Source organism: Notothenia rossii, assembly GCF_949606895.1.
Source record: "Notothenia rossii genome assembly, chromosome: 1".
NCBI lineage: Eukaryota > Metazoa > Chordata > Actinopteri > Perciformes > Nototheniidae > Notothenia > Notothenia rossii.
Genome location: NC_136912.1, coordinates 29579471 through 29604887, shown reverse-complemented (window position 1 = coordinate 29604887; position 25417 = coordinate 29579471). Strand labels below are relative to the sequence as shown.

At 41.7% G+C, this 25417-nt stretch overlaps 3 protein-coding genes across 7 annotated transcripts; all 3 read left to right on the top strand.

Annotated features, from left to right (window-relative positions):
- Positions 1-326: 326 nt before the first annotated feature.
- On the top strand, positions 327-8963 carry slc25a23a (solute carrier family 25 member 23a). 3 transcript variants are annotated; one of them, XM_079644986.1, is made up of 12 exons: positions 337-600; positions 1591-1804; positions 4119-4242; positions 4370-4457; positions 5101-5212; positions 5417-5575; positions 5676-5828; positions 6279-6392; positions 6526-6693; positions 6776-6923; positions 7761-7943; positions 8340-8963. In XM_079644986.1, the coding sequence occupies exons 2-12, from the start codon at positions 1610-1612 to the stop codon at positions 8348-8350; spliced, it is 1455 nt and encodes a 484-aa protein (XP_079501112.1). In that variant the 5' UTR covers positions 337-600; positions 1591-1609; the 3' UTR covers positions 8351-8963. The 3 variants fall into 3 exon arrangements, with proteins under 3 accessions (XP_079501111.1, XP_079501110.1, XP_079501112.1); XM_079644985.1 differs by having other exon boundaries at positions 327-600; positions 1588-1804; positions 7761-8963; XM_079644984.1 differs by having other exon boundaries at positions 331-600; positions 7761-8963.
- A 630-nt stretch (positions 8964-9593) lies between these two features.
- Positions 9594-16989, top strand: LOC307015760 (far upstream element-binding protein 2-like). 3 transcript variants are annotated; one of them, XM_079644577.1, is made up of 18 exons: positions 9594-9882; positions 10996-11098; positions 11176-11229; positions 11321-11357; positions 11475-11533; positions 11631-11702; positions 11797-11854; positions 12730-12973; positions 13181-13279; positions 13398-13562; positions 13778-13880; positions 14139-14263; positions 14354-14644; positions 14759-14889; positions 14994-15040; positions 15184-15390; positions 15520-15719; positions 16114-16989. In XM_079644577.1, exons 1-18 carry the CDS (start codon positions 9793-9795, stop codon positions 16120-16122), a joined length of 2094 nt encoding a protein of 697 aa, XP_079500703.1. In that variant the 5' UTR covers positions 9594-9792; the 3' UTR covers positions 16123-16989. The 3 variants fall into 3 exon arrangements, with proteins under 3 accessions (XP_079500703.1, XP_079500704.1, XP_079500702.1); XM_079644576.1 differs by having other exon boundaries at positions 9598-9882; positions 14994-15082; XM_079644578.1 differs by lacking the exon at positions 11176-11229 and having other exon boundaries at positions 9596-9882; positions 14994-15082.
- A 242-nt stretch (positions 16990-17231) lies between these two features.
- On the top strand, positions 17232-24966 carry dcaf15 (DDB1 and CUL4 associated factor 15). Its single transcript, XM_079644857.1, has 13 exons — positions 17232-17418; positions 18065-18162; positions 18546-18684; positions 18830-18936; positions 19042-19187; positions 19283-19444; positions 19533-20153; positions 20249-20340; positions 20450-20572; positions 20792-20874; positions 20966-21070; positions 21185-21300; positions 24553-24966. Exons 1-13 carry the CDS (start codon positions 17323-17325, stop codon positions 24606-24608), a joined length of 1944 nt encoding a protein of 647 aa, XP_079500983.1. The 5' UTR covers positions 17232-17322; the 3' UTR covers positions 24609-24966.
- The last annotated feature ends 451 nt before the right edge of the window (positions 24967-25417 follow it).

Sequence of the window (25417 nt, the reverse complement as noted above, 5' to 3'; positions counted from 1 at the left end):
TGGGCGGGACTAAGTATTGAGGATAGGAGTCGAGGAAAGGAGTCGAGGAGGGGAAATTAGAGTATTGAGAAACCTCTTTAGTTTCACTCTCAATAGCGGCAGCTCGATTCTGATTGGCTTGATTTGGTCGTGTGATTTAAAAACAAAAAAGATTAAAAAGATTGGCATCAAAGGACACATAGATTGGTAGATATGCAGTTATTAATAACATCTAAAAAAAAAGATTTTTTAAATGTAACTTATTAAAAAAAAAAAAAGTCCCCTTCCCTCAAACTTTGCGTGACCCCGAAGGCGCCCCCTGGCGGCCCCCCGGGGGGTCGGGGCCCCCACTTTGAAAAACATTGATTTAGCCAAGAGCCGCTGCGGGGAGGAGGCTGCGTGCCTCTCCCTTCCTGCTTTCTCAACAAACCTCGGAGTGAAATTTAAACCACAGAGCGGTCAGTAGTGGCGAACACAGAGAACCCACGGGACCTGCTGAATACTGACGGAGCTGCTCGTTTTCCGTTCCCATTAATCCGGTTTGAGGACAGTGGACTGAGCCCCGGACTCGCGGGTTCTCCTGCACAGTACCATGGGCCGCGGCTCGGTTTGGAGATAACAGTGAGTGTGTGACAAAATGGTCTCTCAAGGGTTTGGAATAAGACCATAACAGCGAACATAACAGCGTGAGACACAAGTTTAACGCCGTCATGATTTTAGAGGGAAGCTAAATCGCTCGTGGCAACTGTAGGAATGTGGATCGACCTGCGCAAGGATCGATACATAGGAAACACCTAATACTTTAATCCGTTATTTCCTCCAATCCCCTTTGTGTTTGGCAAATCAAAAATATTCCTTAGATTTTCAAAAATACAGTTCGAAATATGTTTTAATAAAAAAACACTGTGGCTGCACAATCGGATAATATAATTTCTTAAATAAATATTCAGATTGCAGACACAGACGAGAGACCTTATGTACATTTTTTAATACGATCCAGATCTATGTAATACCAATTGAAGGCTATGGTGCCCGGCTGGCTGCTGGCACCATCTCCCTGTATCACAGGACCAAATAACAGAAATGTATATCCAGCAAAACATAACCAAATATATTAAAATTAAGTTTGAATCAGTGGTTTCCTAACTGAATTGGCTTATGACCCCTTAAAAAATAGTTGTGTATGTCTGTTCATGACCCTCTATGGTACATACATCTTTAGTTGTGGTCCATTCAAACTTGACATATTTTTGGTCGTTTGGTAGTTGAATAATTGTTGTCCGAAAAAGGTGAAATTGTCCTTTAACAGGAAATACAAAAACATCTTCAGAGCAATAATAAAATGTATTCAACCGATTCTTCCCCTGGGATTATCCTCATGTCTACTTAGGGCTTGAGCCTTTAGTCTACATTATCCAACAGTAGTGTAACCTTGGAGTATAACTCTCCCCAACCTCCAACTAAACTGTCTGCAGTCCAGTTGCATTGTGGTACATGTAGGCGCCAGGTTTTCTGTTATAAAACAGACAACATATCTGGTTCTGCGCATGCATTGTAGTAAAACTGTCCATTGTGAGTTTGCAAATTGATGCCCTGGTTTCCCATCAGCAGATTCTGACTGGCAACAGCTATGAGACCCCAATGGACATGGTTCCCTTGGGCGCACTGCCAGGAGAGCACCCCCCCTGATCCGGACCAGGACAGGGAGAAGATCTGGGCAGAGCTGTTTGAGGAGCTGGACGTCAACAAAGATGGACAGATCGACCTCCTTGAACTGCGGACAGGACTGGCAGGCAGGGGACTTTCCAAACGCTCCGTGGAAAGGGTATGACACCTGCATCTCACACACATAAACTTTTGTTGCTAGTGATATGGTCATTGTTAAACCAACTCTGTGGTTTAACCTGTTGTACATGTGTTTTTGTTGTGAATACACGCAGTCTCTCTGTCTACTCTCAGTCTGTCTTAAACAGTTTGTTTTGGTAAGAAGACTTACTGTACTTACTCCCATTTCTTTTACATGTTGTCCTTCAAACAGCCGTAAAGCTATGGAAAAAGGTGTTTATATCCCAGAAGTAAGGTGGCATAAAATGTCTTAATTAATATTGGAATGGGTTAGGCCACATGTGTCAAACTCAAGGCCCGGGGGCCAAATCAGGCCCTTGGTGGATTTAATTTCGGCCCGCAGGATAATTTTTAATTACTATTAGATTTGGCCCGCCGGTATTTTGCACGAACACCTTCACTCAACCCTGAGGATTTCCTCAGCTCAGACCCTGACCCCAAACATTGATGAACTTGCACCCAAGATGAGATGCCAAGTATCTGCTTGAACTAGCATCACAGAGCAGCAAACTGAGTTTCAATGGATGTTTCCTTCTGCCCTTTTTTCTCACGACAACAGGGCATGTTTGGTTTTTTCTTTGAGGGAAATAGTTTTTTTGAAGCTGTTGTTGGCCTGTGGAAAAATGTAATCATAAGAAATGACTCCGGTAAAGCTGCAGATAGAGCCGTAAGAAATTAATGCAACTGATTATTTCATGTTTAATGTTGTTTTTATAGGCAATCATTTAAGCTTTGTTAGTTCCAGGTTTAATATGTGCAATAGGTTCATTGCAATACGTTTTGCAATAAACATTGAACCAGTCCGGCCCTCGACTAGTACCCATTTTTTTATTTTGGCCCACTGCGTATTTGAGTTTGACAACCCTGGGTTGGATGGTTGCGTCATACAAACCCATGACTTTACCCAGAAGAAGACTAGGGTTTGTTTCTATGTTAAACAAAAAGTCAACCCTTGACTGATTCACGATGAGAGTCCTTCCCTATCTGAAGAGTTAAGAATGAGAATGAGTCACTAAATGAAACTCAAAAAGCATAAACAGTGCAAGTCAAATACTCTTAAAATTGGCGTGCTATTTATACATCTGTCCCTGACATCATGTTGCATTTGTGTGTATGTGAATATATATCACTTACATTGTTGGGACATCAACAGGTTTACACTTCTTGGGACAAAATGTATGTTGCCACAAAGTACCTTTTTTAAAGTTAAGGTTTTAGATTAGTGTGTGTGTGTGTGTGTGTGTGTGTGTGTGTGTGTGTGTGTGTGTGTGTGTGTGTGTGTGTGTGTGTGTGTGTGTGTGTGTGTGTGTGTGTGTGTGTGTGTGTGTGTGTGTGTGTGTGTGTGTGTGTGTGTGTGTGTGTGTGTGTGTGTGTGTGTGTGTGTGTGTGTGTGTGTGTGTGTGTGTGTGTGTGTGTGTGTGTGTGTGTGTGTGTGTGTGTGTGTGTGTGTGTGTGTGTGTGTGTGTGTGTGTGTGTGTGTGTGTGTGTGTGTGTGTGTGTGTGTGTGTGTGTGTGTGTGTGTGTGTGTGTGTGTGTGTGTGTGTGTGTGTGTGTGTGTGTGTGTGTGTGTGTGTGTGTGTGTGTGTGTGTGTGTGTGTGTGTGTGTGTGTGTGTGTGTGTGTGTGTGTAAAGGGCAGCATCTTGTCTATTTTCGTACAAGAAGGAGGACTTTGTAAGATGAGAATGACGACCTTTCCCATGGTCCTACACTTGATCTCTTTTCACATATAGATCATTGTTCAGCTTTTCTTCTTGACAATTTTGTATTGGTTTTGTTTACATTCTTATTTCCAATTTGTATTTTTTCAACCAAAATATATTTTGGTTAAAGCTGATACAAAAGTTACTTAAAGATGTTTCTCTAAACTTGCAAATTGATACAAATACAACAGGGGAAATGTTCACCATCTGGTTGCATTGACTACAACCAGTAGACTTGTGCAACTTAGACAGTTAGGGAACCACTAATTTAGACTGAATGTCAGACAATGAATTATATATGTCTGGGACCAACTTCTGAAAATATTTAATAACAGGATTTCATCAGAGGTGAAAACTGATCTTTTTAGGAATGTGTTGGTGGGCTTAATTATATATATATTTATTTCAGTAAAAATAATTGGCCAGGCAACTCTCTGACCAGTTCCATGTGGGCATATTGGGTTTCTTACTGTGACTTAAGCATTAAGCAGTGCTTAAAACGTACCATCTGACAAACTGTAACTTTTTTGACCAAATATCTGTTCAATGCTAAGAGCTTTGTTTTTCATTGACCCTTCTCTTTGTGTTTTCAGATTGTAAAAGCTGGGGACACCAACCAGGATGGAGTACTGGATTTTGAAGAGTTCACGCAGTATCTCCGAGCCCATGAAAAAGATCTCAAATTCATGTTCAGGAATCTGGACAAGAACAATGACGGTGTGTAGCAGCCAACAGTTTGAGCAATGATTAATGACACAATAACAAAGTGTTCACATTGAGATATTTTCTTTCCATGCCATTATCTCTCTTTCTTTAACTGGGTCTGACTGGTGGGTATTTGCAGGTGAGATTGATGCAGCGGAGATCCAGCAGTCTCTTCGCACCGTTGGTGTGGAAATCAGCCTCAAGAATGCCTCCAGGATTCTGCAAAGGTCTGCACACAAATATTAATATCTTATCATCACATTAGGATCTAAAATAAGAACAACAAATGTGTGTGCATCAGCCTAGTTATTTTCCTTCTGGGCTGTCATGCCGTTTTAAATATATCTTACCTTGATATTGGCTCCACTGACAGTGTGTTTGTAATATAATGGACTACTTTCAGCTTCTCTCTATTTAAAAGTGAACACAATAAAGCCACTTCCTCTTAAAACTGGTTGCTTCCCCTAATATTATTCTTTGAAATAATATCACAATTACAGACTCCGAAGATGTGTCTTCTTTTCTAATGCTGTTTCTTAAGGGCATGTTTAATTTCCTAAGACTAGGGTTTTCACAACTTTCCTTCATCTAGAATAGGAAGTGCTGATTACTATAACACATTTTTAGAACTAAATGTTCCGTTTAATCACAGTAGGCAGCGCATCTACTGCTTTAATGTCTTAATAATAGTTTTAGTTTTGTATTTTCAGTTCCTCTGATAGGTTATTGTGGTAAACGAAGACATGTCTTCTCATACATTAAAGGATTCCTCATTGCCATTTCTGAATGATTGATCCCTCCTCTGTAACACATTAGGTACTTGAATGATCCTAATGATTTTCATTATTTATTCCTGTGTTTGTCTCACAGAATGGACAAAGACGGTACCATGACCATTGACTGGAATGAGTGGCGCGACTTCTTCCTGTTCAAGCCCCTCACCAACATGGAGGACGTAGCACGCTACTGGAAACGTTCAATGGTGAGGTCACACACACAATATATAATAACAGTGATGATAACATACAGTTCAACAAAGAAAACCAGGAAAATGGCCCTTCCAGTAGATTGTCATGCTTATGACTGACAGACACATATAGCCTTTTCTTAAACTATTTCTATTTTACTTTCTCCCCTTTATCATCATAATTTCTGATCCTCTTTCCATTCACCACGGGTTCAGTAGATGTTGGATATAGGAGAGCAGCTGACAGTTCCTGATGAATTTACTGAAGAGGAGAAGAAGTCTGGCTATGTGTGGCGGCAGCTGATGGCCGGAGGCATTGCCGGATGTGTATCTCGGACCGGGACGGCCCCTTTAGACCGCATCAAAGTCTTCCGACAGGTCAGTTAGCAGTTATGATCTCATCTCTTAGGTCAGTCTGAACCACAGGACTATTCATGCTGATGTGTTAAGTGTTTTTTCTCTGACTCTGTTCTCCCAGGTGAATGGTTTCATTGAATTTAAAGGGAATGTGCTGAGCAGTTTTCAGTACATGATCAAAGAAGGAGGACTGCGGTCGCTGTGGAGGGGCAATGGAATCAACGTGCTAAAGATTGCTCCAGAAACTGCTATCAAGTTCACAGCTTATGAACAGGTAGAGAGATCTTCACTTATGTTTAGTATTTTTTTTTACACTTCTAAACATTTATTCATCTTCAATCTCTATCTCAATTATGTTCTCTTACTATTATCCAGGCTTTGGCAGTGACTTCAGATTCTCTTTGTTATTCTCTCTGCTTCAGTCCATAAGAGTTGTTTTATTAAGTTTTGATAAAGCCAAGCTAGATGTTGCCCCGTGTCTCCAGTCTTTATGCTAAGCTAGGCTAATTGACAGCTGTCTGTTTTGTTCATATTAATCACACAAAAGAGATTGGTGTCAATTTTCTCGAAAAGTGAATGAAGCATATTTCCTTAAATATCTTTCGATGTCTTAAGACATTGCTAAATCTATTTTCTATCCATTTGAAAGGATATTGTCGTCTGTCTATGATAAAGCTTTGGAAATTAGCCTTACTCTATCTATCTTTCCCTCTATAACTCATAGATCAAGAAAATGATCCGTAGCAGAAATGAATCAAGAACTCTGAGGCTTCATGAGAGGTTTGTTGCCGGCTCTTTGGCCGGAGCTACAGCTCAGACAGCCATCTACCCAATGGAGGTAATATCAGGGTAATAACCACATTAAAACAACATTCATACTGTGTGTAGTGTCAAGAAAAATGCATGACGAGAAGAAAAAAACGTTCCTCTTTCTTGCCATATCCTTTCCATCTCTTCTCTTTTCCACACAGGTGCTGAAGACCCGTCTAACACTAGGAAAGACAGGCCAATACTCAGGAATAGCAGACTGTGCCAAACACATCCTACAGAGAGAAGGTGTAGCAGCTTTGTACAAGGGCTATGTACCCAACCTGCTGAGTATCGTCCCTTACGCCGGCATCGACCTGGCTGTCTATGAGGTCAGAATGCCACTAAGGGCAGAAAGCTGTTGCGGTGCATCTCATTACTGTGTATTTTCTTCTCACTCCTTCTGCTCCACAGACTCTGAAGTTTGCCTGGCTGAACAGGAACCAGGGTTTAGCTGACCCCGGGGTCATGATGCTGGTCGGCTGCGGTGCCGTTTCTAGCACCTGTGGACAGCTAGCGAGTTACCCTCTGGCATTGATCCGCACTCGAATGCAGGCACAAGGTCAGGATTACTGTGGTCACACTAATAGATATGGATGGTTATTTCTAAGTAACTTTATCGGGCCACGGCGATACTCCATTACTTGAAATGTCATAGATTCTCAAAGTCCTTTGAATGCTACTGGAGGAATAAATTACAAAATATATTCCCTAATTTGATGGTAGTGAGGGCCAGAGTTCAGCTCCAACACACTGTCAAAAGACTGTTATCTACTCAGATCTTGTTCTTCATTTTTTTATATGTTTTTATAATTTATTCAACTATAGATCCACTCAATTACCCATATATATGATGCTTTTATTCATCTGTATGTATCTAGTAGCATGTTAAATGGCAAATCCCAACACTGTTAAACTGTAAATTGAGGCCCCTGTTATTATTTAGCTAAACTATTAAAGCATGTGTGTATTTTAATTTACCCCTGACTATTTGCAAGGCATACTGTACAGGCTATTGGATTGACATACCTCACTCTTGGTTTACAAACCTTCAGCAGACATTCTTATAATATATACAATAAATGTGACCAAATCTTCACTGAAACACATTTTCTGAGCTTTGTACTCCAAACACCTTCTACTCAGGAAGACTGCAAGATGCTGTGGAATTATTAAGATGTCATTGTAATAATCAAAACATTTTTGTTAAACTAATGTTTCTGTGTTTTTTTTCTCAGTACATAATTTTTGGGAAAAAAGACAGTTATGTAATTCCAGACTTATCCTGTCTTTTCATGAAACATTAAATTCAACACTATGCTTTTTGTACTTATTGAGCTAACCAAGTTGTGAGAAAACCGAATGTGTTGGTGGAGCTCAACTTTTTTTCTTCCCTCAGCTTCATTGAAGGGAGCCGATAAACCCTCCATGGTGGCCTTGCTTCAAAACATTTTGACCCAAGAGGGAGTGGCAGGACTTTATCGTGGAATTTCCCCCAACCTCCTGAAAGTCATCCCTGCTGTCACCGTGTCCTACGTCGTCTACGAATACACAAGAATAATGCTGGGAGTGGACATTGAGGGTATGATGGGGGGGAAAGGGAAGGGGTAGGAAAGGTTTTAGATGGTTTGGGGTGGCTTTCGACAAAAGCACGTACAGATCTGTTGGCTATGCATGAGGAAATTGGCCTTGGCTATGGATGGATTCATGCTCCTATGACCTATGATGATATGAAAGATAAACCATTAAAGGAAAAGAGAAAAAACACAGATTGGACCGCCCCCAAACTGGCAGCTGCTGTGACGAGTTTCACTTGTGATGTATTGCGTTGCAGCGCATGCCAGAAGTGGTGTGAATGCTAATCAACTCATGCTACTGCATTGACAGATGAAGACTTGCATGAACTTGCCTGAGATCAAACCGGTACCAAATTTGGAAGTCATGTTACATTCCTACAGCATTGTTTTTTCCCTCTTAGGTAGTAGATAGAGAATATGCTGGATTGCTAGGAGGACTGATTCATCTTCCTCTTCTGTAAGCGAGGGAAACCTGAAGTCGCTGCTCATTGGTGGAGTTAAAGAGTCCGGACTTTGATTGAAACGTCTTAAACAAATGTTACAAATACTACAGATGCGGTGTAAAACAACAACAAAAATGACTGATCCTAACTCTTGAATTACAACTGAAAAAGTCGATCTTCTCTTTCCTGGAAGGATTACTACTGAACAAAAGCACAACAGACGACATTATATTCTACTGGAGTGGAGCTTCCAAAGCCATATCAAGAAGCGTAGAGGATTCATAATAACCTCTCATGCAAATGCTCATGTTTTATAAATGTTTCTTTGTTTGTAACACACAACGGGGTCCAGTGCCACAAAGTATTTTTAAAAACTATAATGTATACGCACAATGTGCAGGTTTAACACCATGACAACGAGTTTGCTTTGTATGTATCGTGAAACATAAGGTTGAGAATGAAATGTAAAGCCAATGAATTTTTGATACGTTTCATTATTTATTATGGAAAGTGGCAATAAATGCATGCATGGTGCTTCTGATGTTTAATAAATGCCTCTGAGCTTTATCTGAAGAACTGAAATGAAGTGATAGCTGTCTGTATGCTAGACTGATGACATAACTGTGCCATGGTTTAAATTGTGTCCTATTCATTGACTGCCACTTTGCTCAGCCTGTTGGTCTTCTGTTGCCGTGCAACTGCACCAAGGAATTTCTTATCCTTAGCTCTTACACCTGTCCATTTCACATTGATTCACTCAATTACTCTGACTCTGCAGTTTAACAATACCATAAGCAAATGCAACTGGAATGGCAAAAGGCACAACTCACATGGAGACCTGATGGTTTCCTAACAAATAGGATTGAGCACATCTTTTTGGTAAAGCTTTATTTCACAACTTTGTAAATTCATAAGTATCTATAAGAGCCAAATAAATAAACAAGTAATTAAATGATCTGCTAAAATGACTTAACGAATATTAATAATATTGTTTTATTATTGGTTAGACAATGCAGTTACTTGAATAATGTAGTCAAGCCCCCTTATCTGCTGTCTTCATTTCCACCTCCGTGGTTAATATATTATTCCATTGTGTTTAGCTACATAATAAATCAGTAATGACAAGTACACAATTATGAAACTAAATGTCATGAATACCGCCCAATCCCCTCCACAGCTCCTGATCTACACTGGTCCTACACCCCAGGAGGTGGCGGTGTGTTTCTGTATGCTGGAGGAGAAGAAGAAAGGACGCGGGGTTAGGATTCTTTGATTGGCTATTTTAAGACGGCGTGGTACGCACATTGGTGTCCCCCGTACGCTCCTGTTTAGCCTTCCCGCTTCTGCGCAGCTCGATCCGGCCGAAGCTACCCAGCCTGCCCCCTGTGTCTATTTGCCTCTTGTGAGCAGCATGTCTGATTACGGCGGTCTGCCGACTAACGGAGTCGGTGCTGGGATGAAAAACGACGCTTTTGCTGATGCAGTACAACGAGCCAGACAGGTAATAAAGCCTTCGACTAGAAGAGCAGACAGCTTGCGAGCTAACGGTAGTTAGCTGGTGGTAAACGGCAGCTAGCTTAATTACCCGTGACGTTAGCTTTGGGTAACTAGCGAGCGCGCTAGCTAGCTAGCTAGCTAGCTAGCTAGCTAGTAGCTATACCATTCATTTGTCTTACACACACTCGCCAGGTTGTGTAGTCAGTCGTAATGTTTGTTGGGGGAACTCGGTAGCGACAGAAACGTAGGTAGCTCTTTAATATCATGTATAACGTTAGCTAAATATAATTAAAATGTATTGTCCCCACCGGAATCCCCGGGTTGGGTTATATGGACTAGCTGCTTCGGCTAAGTTAGCTCGGTCGGTTCCTAACTATAACGTTAGTTAACGGTGCGCTGGTCAGGAACTTTCAGCCTCCATGTGTAAAACGCCATTTTAGGTGAATTGAAAAATTAACAACATTGGCATCACATTATGATTGTCGTGAAATAAGCAAATCGGACCGGCTTTCCACATTGTATTGATAACTAGCATTACATGGACAAAAGGATGCTAATAGGTTATTTATTGACTGATATTGCACTGCTCTGTGGGTATTGCTTTTACGTTGACGAGTAAGACTGTGAAGCTAACATTACCTTACGGATAGTTTTAGTTGTAAAGCTTATGGCTGCAACGAATGATTATTGTTTAATCATACTCGATTACTCGAGGAAGATTCCAAAGTGCAATTAGTGCAATATGCATACATGCAAAACATATAAACACAGTCAGGTTAACATTCAAGAAGCTTGATAAATGAATAGATTGTTTCCGGTTTATTCAAGTTTCTGTGAATGCATTGTTGGCGCAAATCGTGACTTTTAGTCCACCGTAAACTCCACGAAGACTTAGATCCTACATTTCCCACAATGCCACTCGGATACTTCCTGCATTGTAAATGCATATCTTTCTGACTCCACACCACTAACAACATTTATTTATTTAATTGTAATTGTATTCTCCAAGCCCAGATAACCACATCAGTGCACTCATGATTATACTTATCTGCATTGTACCACTTTAAATGAGATTTTCTTTCTTCATAATCACTATTTATTTCATATGTCTTTTTAGATTGCAGCTAAAATTGGTGGAGACGGTGTTCCTTCAGTGAGCAACAACGGAGGAACTGAGAACTATCCATTCACATCACAGAAACGATCCCTGGAAGAAGCAGGTAAAAATCAGCTCAAACAGGCTCTTTGTCTGCATTTTTAGTCCACATTGTAGACTCACTTTTTCTTCTGTTTTCAGATGAACCCGATGCCAAGAAGGTAGCATCACAGGGTGAAATTGATTCTGCATTGTGTACGTTAAATCTCTCATTGATCCTACTAAAAACACTCCCTCGCCTCAGTTTTACAACCTTCCTTTACACAAAACGTTCTCTCTCTTACAGCTATTGGAGCTCAGCTGGCTGCCCTGTCCCAACAAAGGTATAGAGTGAAATAGATTTCCCTTTTTGCAAACACATTTGGTGCTTGTGGCTATGACTTGTATGTAATCCTTCATATTTCACGTATAATTTTTTTTTTTATTTGTATTGTCTGCAGTGTCCGGTCCTCCACAATGACAGAAGAGTTCAGAGTGCCTGATGGGATGGTGGGGCTCAGTAAGTACATGCACTTTGTCTCTTAAACCATAGACATGATACTGGAATTTTACTTGTTCCAACTAAAATCTAAATGTCTTTCTTGTTTTCTCTACAGTCATCGGCCGAGGGGGCGAACAGATTAACAAAATACAGCAGGATTCTGGCTGCAAGGTCCAGATCGCGCACGGTAAGATATGACCGAACAAGTCAACCAATTATTTTATTTTTTTCCACTTTCTTCTGGACTGATATATGTATTTATTTATTTTTTCAATTCATAGACAGTGCCGGTCTTCCAGATAGAAGTGTTTCTCTGACGGGGTCTCCAGATGCCATACAGTAAGTTTGTTTTCATTTAAATCCCAAGTATTTCTCATTTTAAAACTCTAACACATAGTTTGGGAGTCTATGGGCTCTCTTCTTTTTAGTTTCATGCAATGCTAACAAATGGCCCTATTGGGAATTTTTTTCTACACAGTTTTGGCTTTAGGGCAGTCATTTCCCTCATGAGGTTATGGTTAGATCGCCAAAATACTGTCTGTGAAGGTCCATAGCATGTACAAGCACGCATCCAAGGGGAAGTTACAAAATTGCCAGACGATGCAGAAAAAATGCCAATTGGACCAAATTTTTTCCAAAATGAGAGTAAACCTGGGTTTGGGTTGGTTTTGGCTACTGTATGTGATGCAATCACGGTCAAGAGCCACTTCTGTCGTTGCGGCTGGGGGAGGATGGGCCGACTTTGAACGTTGTGTTACCAACGCTAAGCTACAATTGCTGCATAGATTGCCTCAACTTCTGAGACTGAATATTGAAATTGGAAGAGCTACCTACACTTTCAGCATAATGCAAGTGTAATTTGTCTGCTTTTGAAGGGAAATGCTACTCATTCCAATGCCTTCCAGTATTTGAGCCAACCTAGGCAATGCCCATCATTCAGCGTGCAGAAATACATCACAACAAAATATCATTCAACACATTGCTTGTTAAAAACTCTTGCACTGTCTGTAATTATTTTAAACACTGTGAACCAGAGCGCCTTTGTTACTGTATGGCTACAGCGCATGTCATACCCCTCGCCTCCAGTTGTCGGTTTCTCTACTGTTCAATAACACCGTTAATGCCAACCAAAAAGAAACAATACTTTGGGCAAATGAATCATGTTTTTTTATGCCTTGTTTCTCAATTGTTTTGTCCCTTGAATGTACCTCCAGGAGAGCCAAGGCCCTCATAGATGACATTGTGTCGAGGGGTCATGAGGGTGCGACCAATGGGCAGTCGGGAGGAGGAGGAGGAGGAGGAGGATTGGGAGGAGGAGGAGGAGGTGGTGGTGGTGGAGGAGGAGGAGGAGGAGGAGGAGGAGGAGGGGGGGGAGGTTCCATGCAGGAGATGATCATCCCTGCAGGCAAGGCCGGCCTCATCATCGGTAAAGGAGGAGAGACCATCAAACAGCTTCAGGTAAGAATGACGCCTTCATATTGCCACATATAGTGCTTCCACTATACAGACATTGGAAAGATGAATAAAGAATGAATTTAGCAAAATGTTTGGTCCTGATTTTAAAAGCTTACTGCAACCTGTAAACTGTGTCAAATGCTTTTGTTGACATGAGGTACATTTGCCGTGTGATGATTAATGCTACATTCCTCTACTGCTGAATCTTAGGAGCGGGCTGGAGTTAAGATGATTCTTATTCAAGACGGATCCCAGCCACCCAACATAGATAAGCCCCTGCGCATCATTGGAGACCCCTACAAAGTGCAGGTACTGTTGAAGTTCAGTATTGTATATACTATATATATCCTTTTGACTAGGGAAATGTTTTATGCCCCCATTTACCCTTTAAATCATTGCATGTTTTGTTGCTCTTTTTTTTTTTTAGCAAGCAAAGGACATGGTGAATGAGATTCTACGAGAGAGGGATAATGCCGGATTTGGAGACCGGAGCGAATTTGGATCAAGGATGGGAGGAGGAGGAGGAGGAGGAGGAGGTGGTGGTGGAGGAGGAGGAGGCGGCGGCATCGGCAGCGGCGGTGGTGGCATTGATGTAAGTTATCGCTGTTAATTTCAGCAGTTAGTCGTAGCTTTGAGTTCTGTATTCAGAGACTTTTTCCTAACCTCACTATAATGGAGAAGTGGCACTAAAGAAACATAATAAAAAGACTGTTGAATATTGTGTGATGCAAGTTTATCATAAATGTGATTAATAGATAAGAGTCTATTGCTTCGTGCCGCTATAACAATTAATCTTTTAATCTACAGATAGCTGTGCCCCGCCACTCTGTGGGAGTTGTAATTGGCCGAAGTGGGGAGATGATCAAGAAGATCCAGAGCGATGCTGGAGTGAAGATTCAGTTTAAACCAGGTGAGCTCTCCACATATATTTCTCAGGTGGGATGTAATGGAACTGCTATAAATTAAAGCGCTGCAAAAAATGTCTACTACTACTAGAGATGCTATAGCTTGTTCCCCCACAAAAATATTTTTTTCACTTTTCTTAACTTAATCGTGCCTTTTTTCCAAAGCTATTTCTTTTTTTGTAGATCGGATAGTTTCCTTTTGGTTTCAGTCCCTGTGCAAACCACCATTAATAACCCCCCTTTCCTTTTGTCTTTCCTTACAGATGATGGAACCGGTTCTGATAAAATAGCCCACATTATGGGTCCACCAGACCAGTGTCAGCATGCTGCATCGATCATCACTGAACTGCTACAGAGCATCCGTGCGCGAGAGGAGGGCGGGCAGGGGGTAGGTGTTTAATTCTAGCTGGTGACAGAAATCCCAAACTTTAGTTGGCCGTGGACCAGTAAGACCTAATGTAAATGGTTTCCTCCACAGGGCCCCCCCGGTGAAGGGATGCCATCCGGTGGGCGGGGACGAGGTAGAGCCCAGGGCAACTGGGGCCCTCCGGGAGGAGAGATGACCTTCTCCATTCCTGCGCACAAATGTGGGCTTGTCATTGGCAGAGGAGGAGAGAATGTGAAGTCCATCAACCAACAGACCGGTGCGTTTGTGGAGATCTCTCGTCAGCCGCCACCAAACGGTGACCCCAACTTCAAACTGTTTATCATCCGAGGGTCCCCACAACAGATTGACCATGCCAAGCAGCTTATAGAAGAGAAGATTGAGGTGCGTTCAAGTGATTTACAGAGCAGAGAAGGAACACACAGTTCAAGCTGTTTTCAAAAGATAATGCATCCTCTGAATTAATTCCTAGTTTAAATGTTTCTCTCCTGTTTCCAGGCTCCATTGTGTCCTGTGGGCGGTGGTCCTGGTGGTCCTGGTGGTCCAGGTGGCCCGGGAGGCCCAGGTGGTCCTATGGGTCACTTTAATCCAAACCCTTATAATGCAGGGCCTCCAGGTGGTGCTCCACAGTAAGTGCAATCTAAAAATACTGGAATGCAGGATTTGTGAATGTTCCCTCCAGTGGAGACTGATAAATAAGCGGTTTGTTTAACCGTCCCTTCCTTCTTCGCAGTGGAGCCGCACCTGGTGGAGCCCAGTACTGTCCACAGGGTTGGGGAGGTAACTACCAGCAGTGGCAAGCCCCTGGTCAACATGACCCCAGTCAGTATTTTGTACACATTTTGACAATGTACTTGTCTCAAAAGTTGTTTATCTTTTAAGGTTTGCTAATCCTGGGTTCTTTTTCTCCCTCCCCTCCTTAGATAAGGCAGCAGCAGATCCTAACGCAGCATGGGCAGCATACTATGCACAATATTATGGCCAACAGCCAGGGGGTGCCATGGCAGGCCAGAGCCCAGGAGCCCCTGCTGCAGCAGCACCAGGGGACCAGGGCCAGGGACAGCAGGCTTCTGGTGGCCAGCCAGACTATACTAAAGCCTGGGAGGAGTACTACAAGAAGATGGGCATGAGTAAGTGAGCTTTACTTAGTACTGCACGTTAAATAGTCAGCTGTACTGTGTTTCAGTTCTATACTGTGAAATGAAAATAGTACATGACTGTGCATCCAGTACTAAGGGTTTTTTGTTGTGTTTTTCCAGCCCAGCCAGCTGGAGGGGCTGCAGCTGCTCCGGGCCCGGCAGCAGCGGCGGCAGCGGCAGCAGCAGCAGGCGGGGGTGCAGCTGGAGGCCAGCAGGATTACAGTGCAGCCTGGGCCGAGTATTACAGACAGCAGGCTGCCTACTATGGACAGCCAGGGCAGGGGCCTGGACAGGGCGGTGCTCCACAGCAGGGACAACAGGTAACGAATACATGGAAAAACTAACAAATTGACTTTGTGGCTGTCAAGGTCCAGTTTGGTCAACAATTGCCAGACGAGAACATTCGCTGTACAAAATTTGTTAAAACTCATTTTCAAAGTTATGTTTGCACACGTGCCTTTCTGTGTTTAGAATAAAATACTGTGACAGAATAAATGTAGAGTGCAGGTGTTTGTTAATAATATTGTTGATTTTATTCTTTATCTTCAGAGATTACCTGTGGTGTTGCCATTTAAAAGAGCATTCCTGTAACAGTATTTAACTTGAACCCATCCAGGCTTTCAAAAGCTTAAGAACATGTATTCATTTCCTTTTTCAAAGGGAAAAACCTACAGCAATGTGCAATACTAATTACATGTTTTTTCCTCGTTTCAGACCCAGTAAAACGATTGGCTCAGCCTGTTTGAAGGTTGTGATGGCCCTCTGGACTTGTTCGTCTTTTCTATCAAGAGATTTTCTTTTGGCTTTGACAAGACAAGACCATTCTCATCCAGCCAGACATTTTCTATTCCAATCTACTTGTTTTTTTAAAGTCAAAATTGAAGAGAAAAGGGATCACATTTTGCCCATGCATTGAACAAAGCACTAAATAACTACTTGGGTTGCTATTCAGTTTGCCCCTTCACCTCACCCACACCTTGTAATAATTTTGCTCATTTAAAAAAAATAGTGAAATGTGATAAGCATCTTTGTTTGCAAGCTAGCACAACAGCGTCCTGACACTGACTCACGTTTAAGTAGTTTTTCCCCTACAATTTCCTGAGGGTAAAAAAAAAAACGTTCTAGCAGTATTTTGAATATATTCAGAAATTATGTTTGTAAGAAAAATTAAACCATTTTTTTCTTTCTTCTTGGTACCTTTTTTAACTTCTTTTTTTTTTTAACATTCCCAGTGTATATTGCAGGTGTATTTTCCCCTGCTGTCCTGATTTGTTATTTTTAATTTTATTCATTGTAATTACTTTCCTTAAGGGGGTTGTGTGTGTCTGTATACAGTGTATGCTACTGAACAGAAATGTGTGTAAGTTGGCTGTAATAAGGCATTAACTGTCCTACACAATGTAGGTTGGTTGTGTGTGCATGTTTGTGTGCTTGACTGCCCTCAGTTAAATTTCTCCATCTTTATTGTCTGATTTTGTTTTTTGGATCCAATAGGTCTGTTACTGTATGCTGTTTTTGTTTTCTTCTCTTTTTTTAGATGTTATTTTTTACAGCTTGTTTTTAAATACTTAAAATAAAACATTAAATTTACCTCATTTCGTTCTTCTTCTGTGGTACTCCTGTGTTTGAGAGTTGGTCGCTCCCAATTTAAACACCATGCTAAAGACTCATCACATGACACCCGATATCAGACTGATTCTATATGTGTACACATTTTAATTCTGTAAGTGACACCGATTCATTTATATATGTATAATTCAGACATCGCTTTAGTAGGGGCTTCCTGCCGTTATCTCTGTTGTGCTCCACCTTTGTTTCGTCCGTCATGGATGCGTCCACCGTCTATAAGGTCTGTCTCGTGCGGCCTGCGGACCAATCACGTCAGTCCTGACTGGAGCGAGCTACTACAGTTGAGAGAGAGAGATGGCGCCCAGCTCGAAATCAGAAAAGGACGATAGCAAACAGAAATCTCAAAGAAAACACAAAGACCATGTCGTGAAGCTTCTCATGCGTGGGAAGGTAGGCATGCATTCAGAAAACGTGTGATATTAAACACTGAAAGAGCAGTTCAGAGAATGTATGACCGCTGTTGTTAAAGCGTTCTGGAGCTAGCTGCTAACTAGCTCGAAGGCTAACATCTAATGGCAGGCAGGTGGCTAATTAGTCTATGCTAAGTATGGAAACTGATATCCCCCTTGCTTTCAAGCAAACTTTCTCGATATGTACATCTCTTGGTGTGGCTTGCTAACATGCCTGTAGACTCCTTTGTGAGCAGGAGTCTACAGGCTTGTTGGCATGCTAGACTAGCCGTCAACAGCGTTTCATACATGGTTTCATATTGAACCGTGAAAGCTCTAGCTAAACCACAGCAGAAATGTGCCGGATTGCACATTAAGTAATTAATGCAACCATCAGATATAACGTTACCCACGTTAGTATGTTTGATTTATAAGCAAATGGTTTACTGTATATACGCTAGCCATTAAGATCATTGCGTGTTACTGTGCAGGGTTATGACTGAAGCTGAGTTTGTTTTGTATCAACGACAAGCTATTTCATTATTAGTGCAATTTCCATATCTTTTATACACACTTTTCATGCGTTATGATGATGCACTTTGTATTTGACTATGTTGTCTAAAACTACTCTGTTGCCTGCCCTGCAGCTGTCAGGACATTTTTCTCAGCGTCTCTTTAGGAAGCTGCCACCGCGAGTGTGTGTCCCGCTGAAGAACATCGTCAGTGAGGAGTTCCTGAGAGCAGGGTCAGTGTGTGCGTGTGTTTACTCAATGGGTTTGTTGTCATTATGCAACTTGTCTTATTCAATGGACAGAAATACACTTCGTTAAACTGAAAGCATTTCAAACCAAATGGTGTGTTAATGAGGATTGTTGATGCTCATGCTCTCTGAATATTATCTGTTAGTACGGATGCACCAATACAACTCAGTCTCAATACAATAGTTTATGTCCAATACCAATGCTTTGTTTTCCCTTAATTAACAAATATGTGCTGACACTTCATTTACTTATTGGATTAGAAAATCCCTACCTACTAGTGGCCATTATACTCAGATTGAGGATCGAGTATGTGTATTATTGAAGCAGAGGCCTGTTTTACAGTGTTGTGTGATGTTTTTTGTTCCAGGCATGTGTTTCTGGGTTTCACCAAATGCGGTCGCTACGTTCTGTCCTACGCCAGCGACTGTGGAGAAGATGACGACTTCTCTTTCTATACCTACCATCTCTATTGGTGGGAGTTTAACCTGCACAGTAGACTCAAACAGGTAAATGAGAATAAACGTACTCACTCCATCAGAATTCTATGCAAAACCACATCCTCCTTTGAGAGTTAGAAGTAACGAACTTGGATAAGTCATATTCATTTACGGATGTGCTTTTCTTTATCTCATCTCTGTTTTTTGTCTTTAGGTCCATCATGTACGTCTGTTTGCAGGAGAGGAAATCTACAGCGACCTCTACCTGACCGTGTGTGAGTGGCCAAATGACCACTCCAAAATCGTTATCTTTGGCTTCAAGTAAGGACACAAAAAGATCTCAATATTAAGCTGATGCATATCTGGCTATTTCTTTTGCAATGTTTAGCTAATGATGAGTAATTGATGTTTCCTTCCACCTGCCAGTACACGCAGTTCAAGCTCTGTGCTGATGAACTTAGTGATGAGTGATGAAAACAACAGAGACATCTACATCACTATTGCCTCCATGCCTCCACCTAAACCTTGCTCTTACTGCTGCCCTGTTCCCTCGGCCACTACCATACGCACAGGTTAATACAAACATACTCACACATTGACTACTTTATTGTTTCCTGTCCCTATCTCTCTCTTTTTCTAATCTGACTTCATCCCTTTCTCTCCCCAGGAAGTGGTGAGTGTCTGGAGCATGGCTATGTGCTCAACAGCAGGTACCAGGTGGTGTACCCGTTCCCCACCTTCCAGCCAGCTTTCCAGCTAAAAAAGGACCAGGTCATCCTGTTGAACACTAGCTACTCTCTGGTGGCCTGCGGCATCTCACTCTGCCCAGGTAACACTCGAACACAAGCAGCTCGTTATTAATTCCCATGAACCCCTGCCTGTTACCATCATGTGACATCATAATGTTTCTTTTGCAGGTAAGCAGGGCCAGTCATCACAGATTCTTTACACAAAGAGAGCGTCTCTGTCAAGTCAAGGCTCTACATTTTCTTCCTCCACATCCTCGGCCTCTTCTTCCTCACTACCTCAGGGATCTCCCGAAAGCCGACCGCCACCTAGCAGACCCACTTCGATTCCCTCATCTCCGAGCCAGTCGCAAGCAGCCGTTCGAGCACGAGAGTTTGCAGCTGACCTCTTCAGGAGGGCCCAGGGAGGAGGAGGAGGAGGAGGAGGGAAAGAGGACGAAGACCAGGCTGAGAGAAGACCATCTGATGGGACGAAGGAGGAAGCGCAGTTACCAGGAGACAAAGGGATTCATGAAGAGACAAAGAGGGAGGAGGCAGATTGTAAAAAGAGGAGGGAGGAAGAGGAAAGACGGACTATTTTACCACAAGCGTCAACATCAAGAGGGAGCCACAGTGTGCCACAGTCCTCTGAACAAGGGATGTCTCCTGCCTCCTCTTCCTCATGCTCTTCCTCCCCCCCATCCTCATCCCAGGAGTTTGGCCCCAGCGAGCCTGGATATGTCAACTATTCACTCCTGCAGTACCGCCTCCAACAGCCGGGGGCAGCGGAGCAGCCTGCGGGAGGTGCAGGAGGTGAGAGAAAAAGGGAGGACACACAGATGAAGAATGAGTGAAAAATGTCTGAAGCTGCTGACCCACATTCTTCTTCTCTGTTTCCGTCTCCCAAGGTTATGTAGACGATAAAGTTCAGCTGCCTTTCACAGTCACTGACCTGAAGGGACGGAACCTGCAGCTGGTCACCGGGCCACACAATGGACAGGTGCGTGTTTGTATATCTGTGGCTGATTCAGAAACACTGGGATACACATGTTACCTGGAATCTAGAGTCAATAATCAGGTGCATTGAACCTGTTTTATATCTCTGGCAGAGTGTGTGCGTGGAGCAGCTGACTTTAGACTTTGAGTATCTCATCAATGAGGTGATCAGGAGCGATGCTGCCTGGGCCCCTCAGTTCTGCTCATTCAGCGACTACGATGTTGTGATGTTAGAGGTCAGTACACAAACAACAACTACATAAATACCAGGGTAAACACATTGAATATGCATGCATGATTGAAAAAAAACAACAGCGTAGCATGCAAATTTGAATGTCATTGTTCAGCCCTAGCAGATGGATTGTTTCTAGCTCTCCTGTTTGAGCTGGAACAAAAAAATGGGGAAGAACATTTAGTATTTGACCTGGAGATAATGGGTGTATGATGGGTCTCAGGTGTGTCCTGAAACCAACACTGTGATGATCAACATTGGTCTGCTGTTACTGGCCTTCTCCAACGTGGACGAGGAGCACTGCAGGTACGTGTCTTAGATAAACCCAAAGCCCACTTCAGCCCTGCTAATTATTCTCGTCCCACTAAAGTCTACTTTTTCTTGTTTTTGTTTCCAGGCCAAACACGTATCATTCCAACCTGCAGGTCAGCTGGGACCTCGACACAGGTGTGTGTTGCACCGTGGGTGTAGGTGACCTGACTGAGGTCAAGGGTCAGACCAGGTGAGGAACTTCTGCCAACCCCCCCACACACCACATTTAGCTTTTTGTGAGTGTATCTTTGTTATGTTTCCTTTTTATTTTGAGTTAAAGTGTTCATTCTCTCTCCCTTGCCAGTGGTAGTGTGTGGAGTTCTTACAGGAAGTCGTGTGTGAACACGGTGATGAAGTGGTTGGTTCCCGAGAGCAGCTCCCGCTACATCAATCGCATGACCAACGAAGCTCTACACAAAGGTGAGCCACACACACACACGGATTTAAACTTCACACCTTTAATTTTTCTGTTCACATCTGAACAGTGTGGGCCGCGTTAAATAAACATGTTTACTTGCTGATGCCATCTTAACTGATTGGTAACCATGGTAATAGGGTAAGGACCTGATTTATATTAGATGAACAGTTCCTAATCCATTTCTCCTATCCTATCATAAGGTGTACCATTTAGCTGTCCTTACTTGCCAACGTTCCTAATGGCTGCTTGTTTATTGCCTTTGAGAAAAACAACAAAATGCCAGCAGGTAGAACCTAAAGAGAGGCATACGGTAGACACTCACAATGTGTTGCCACCAAACAGTTATGGTTACACACACACACACACACACACACACACACACACACACACACACACACACACACACACACACACACACACATCTTTGAATTCTTCTACAGATGTTACCAACACCTCTAACTCACCTGTCTTAAAGTGAAGTGACCGTCATTGTTTTTGCACATTTCAATAGGTTTAATGTTTTGGTAGGTTTCAACAACAGATACAGAGTGCTTGGCTTAAGCTGACATAACAAGAGCTTTTTTGCCTTTCAGATACTTTCCCAAGTACACTGTCATTTTGTACACTGAACACTTGCGTGGGGGGTGAATCTCAACTAGAATTGTTTTAAATCGCACACGGCTGCTGTGCCCTCAGAACTGTTAGCTAGCTAGCAATGTCATTATTGACAGTAGCAAATGATTTACACTGATGCACTGAAAATAACACATCAGTACGCAAATGTAGATGCAGTATTAGAATATTTTCTCTGATACAGCCTCCAGCTAATGCCTGTAAGCTTGATTTGCTTTGAGACTTTGACAGACATCTAAATACACTTTTATATATCACTGCTTTGTTTGCCAGGCTTAGAACCATTTTTTTGTTCACATCATGCAACAGTATGTCTCTAATAATGGATCTCATTTTGACTTCTCGCAGCAGGAAAAGCTCAGGTTAAACTAATGCTAGCTTTGCACCTTTCAAGTGTGTCGCTAAACCCCCACAAGAGGAACTTGTTCACAGCAGACAGTTTGACACTTGTTACAGTAGGAAAAACACAGGTGTTAGTAATAACTAGGGGTGCACCGAATGGGAAATTCTTGGCCGAAACCGATACCGAAAATAGGAAACAGTTGGCCGAAAACCGAATGCCGAAAGGCCGAAAATGATTAATAGAAATAGAAATATATATATATATATATATATATATAATGTATACATTTTTTACCAATGTTGTTCAGCTACCTGATTATGGAAAAAGACATGATTATGGCAAAACTTAACTTAAATAATAATCACTATTATGGGTCCATAAAACATTTATTCAGCACTTTTGAATGCATTGCATACAGTACATTAATTCCAAGTCAAGTGCATGTTATTTTCTCTGTTGGATAACTACAACAAAGTGCATTCAGAACAAAGCCAAGGTGCTTTAAAACTACATAAACATCTAGGCCAGTAGGCCTACAACAAAATAGTGTAAATAAAGACTGTAACAGCCAGGCCTTCAACAACAACAGATGCACCTATAAGTGCATGCATACAAATGTGCAAACTGGATAAATCCACATGAATGTAACTATTTACAAATGAAATTACAATTGAATTTCAAGAATCTGTAAATAAGGCTGTCTGTCCTCATAAGCAAAGTAGTAAACATTGTATAAAGATACATAAAGTGAAAACTGGATACAAAATCCACAATCAATTACAAATTAAATTACAATTTCAAGAATCTGCAAATAAGGTGGTCTGTCCTCATGAGCAATGTAAACAACATTGTATCATTTAGATACCGAAAGTACAATATATTGAACACTGTGCTGCTGTCATTTCCTCCTAATGATAACCTGAGATGGTGAATTATAACTCACAATGAAAATTGTTCAGGAAAGTGGGTATAGAGTAGACATGTAGAACTAGATAAGCTTATGATAAGCCAGCCTTGTCTACTTATTAAGGGAAAGTGGGAGGTTCTTTTTAATGAACAGTAGCTTCTCTGCTTTATCAGCCATAAGTCTGTTCCTCTTCTCATCAAGCACATGAGAGGCAGCGCTGAACAGTCTCTCGCTGTCAGTGCTTGTGATTTGATCTTACTCCGTATATTTGTCCGGGTGTTTTGATTTCAAGTGGTGGAGTAATCCCGAAGTGGTGAAAGTCTTTGCAGTTACACCCCCTCGAGAAATGTCAGCTGAACACGTTTTACAAATCGCAATCCGCGCCTCTTTCTCTGATATTTTTAAATATCTCCAAGCGCCAGACATGTTGGCTGTGAGCCAGCCGCGAGCATGGTCGTGCGCCGTGCTTGTCGCCACGTTTTGATTACGTCATCACAACAACACGTTAGTTTACCAACGTAACCCTGTTCTCTGACATTCGGTGATATTTTTTCGGTGCTAAAACCCTTTCGGCCGAAAGCCAAAAGTGCCTTTTTAACCATTTTCGGCCGATAATTTTCGGCGGCCGAATATTCGGTGCATCCCTAGTAATAACGTTAATGATGGTGCTGTTCTATTTCAATGTCCCAGTAAATCATAAAAGTGTGTCAGCCTGGAAAAGATACAGAAGCCCTTTTGACCCTGCAGGAAACACACAGGTGTAAACAATGATGGCTGAATAGTGCATTTTGGCTCACTGTTACATTGTCCCGGCTTATTGGGACGATTAAATAAAACGGTAATGTGTCTTCAGCTGTGTCTTCCTACTATGACATGTCATTATGTCTGCTGTTAAATTGGGCTAAATCAGCAGCCAGAAAAAAACAAAAACAGCTTTTCAGTCCATCACATTTTAATGTATACCTATAATTTACCTATCGTGACATTTTACACTGTTATTAGACCCATATTACACAGTTCTTTACCTCATCACACATTAATACACCCATGTTACATCATTACTGACCTTGTGAGCCAGTATGAATAATACCAAGTTGTCTGGGATTTTTTGGATAATTTTAAGTGTTTATTTCAGATAAATGTAAGTCTTTATTTAGTATGAGTGTTGGTTAAAGTGTAATACATTTGAATGTCAGTTTCTGTCGTAGAAGTAAACACTCCCCGGAGGTATCATTAGAACTGTGTAGACCTAATGTAATCCTCACTGCCAGCCAAAAGAAACATGTGCTATCATAACCATTTTGAAAACAAAGGTGCAAATGTTGATTTGTGTGTGAGGACAATAATGAATTGTGCCTCTTTCACCCGTAGGCTCGTCCCTGCAAGTGTTGGCAGACAGTGACCGATGTACCTGGATTGTATTATGAAGAAAGAAGAAGCAACGGAAACAGCCGAGCACACAGAGATGCATATGTCCACAGACAGCCCTTTAGTAACATATAAATCTGTGTCAAATAGAAAACAAACAAAAGTCGCTCCAATGCTGAAGAGATGTATTTTTCTTTGGGTGAACTTTGTTCAATTTTACTGGTTTCATCTTTTTTTGTTTATTGTGTATTGCATCCACCAAAACCAAGAGCTGGACTGAATGAGGATTTAGTTTATAGTTTTTATACATAAAGGCAAACTGCTACTGGAGTGAGGGTGTCTGGTGTGTGTCTGTAACTGAACAAATGCAATATCTGTACCTGTTTTTGTTTTGTAAAAATAAAATGTTAAGAGTTACTTGCAGTTACTTACTGTGGTATGAAAAAATGGATACAAATATTCTGCTAACAGTCAACCTTGCAGATCAAAGCAACACCTCACCCACAAAATGACCATGTATATATCAATTACTCAACCAGTGTTACTTTGAATTCCTGAAGAAACATGTTTCTTACCTCCAAGGTGAACAAAGGACCTACAACAGCAAAGTCTTGAATTGGGACTGCTTTTAACAACAGCAAAACTATACTAAAAACCTTCTATGCTCACTACTTCCAAAACCTCTTTTAAACATTGCTACCTAAAACACTGCATAAAGAATCGCATTTGCCAAGACATGTTTCTAAATGGATCTTGTGAAAAAGTTTGACATTTCTCTGTTGACAAATGTCATTTTTTGGATGAAGCAGTCCTTTTAAGAGGCAGTGAGTGTGAAAGAAAATATGCTTTCAAGTTGCATTATGGGGAA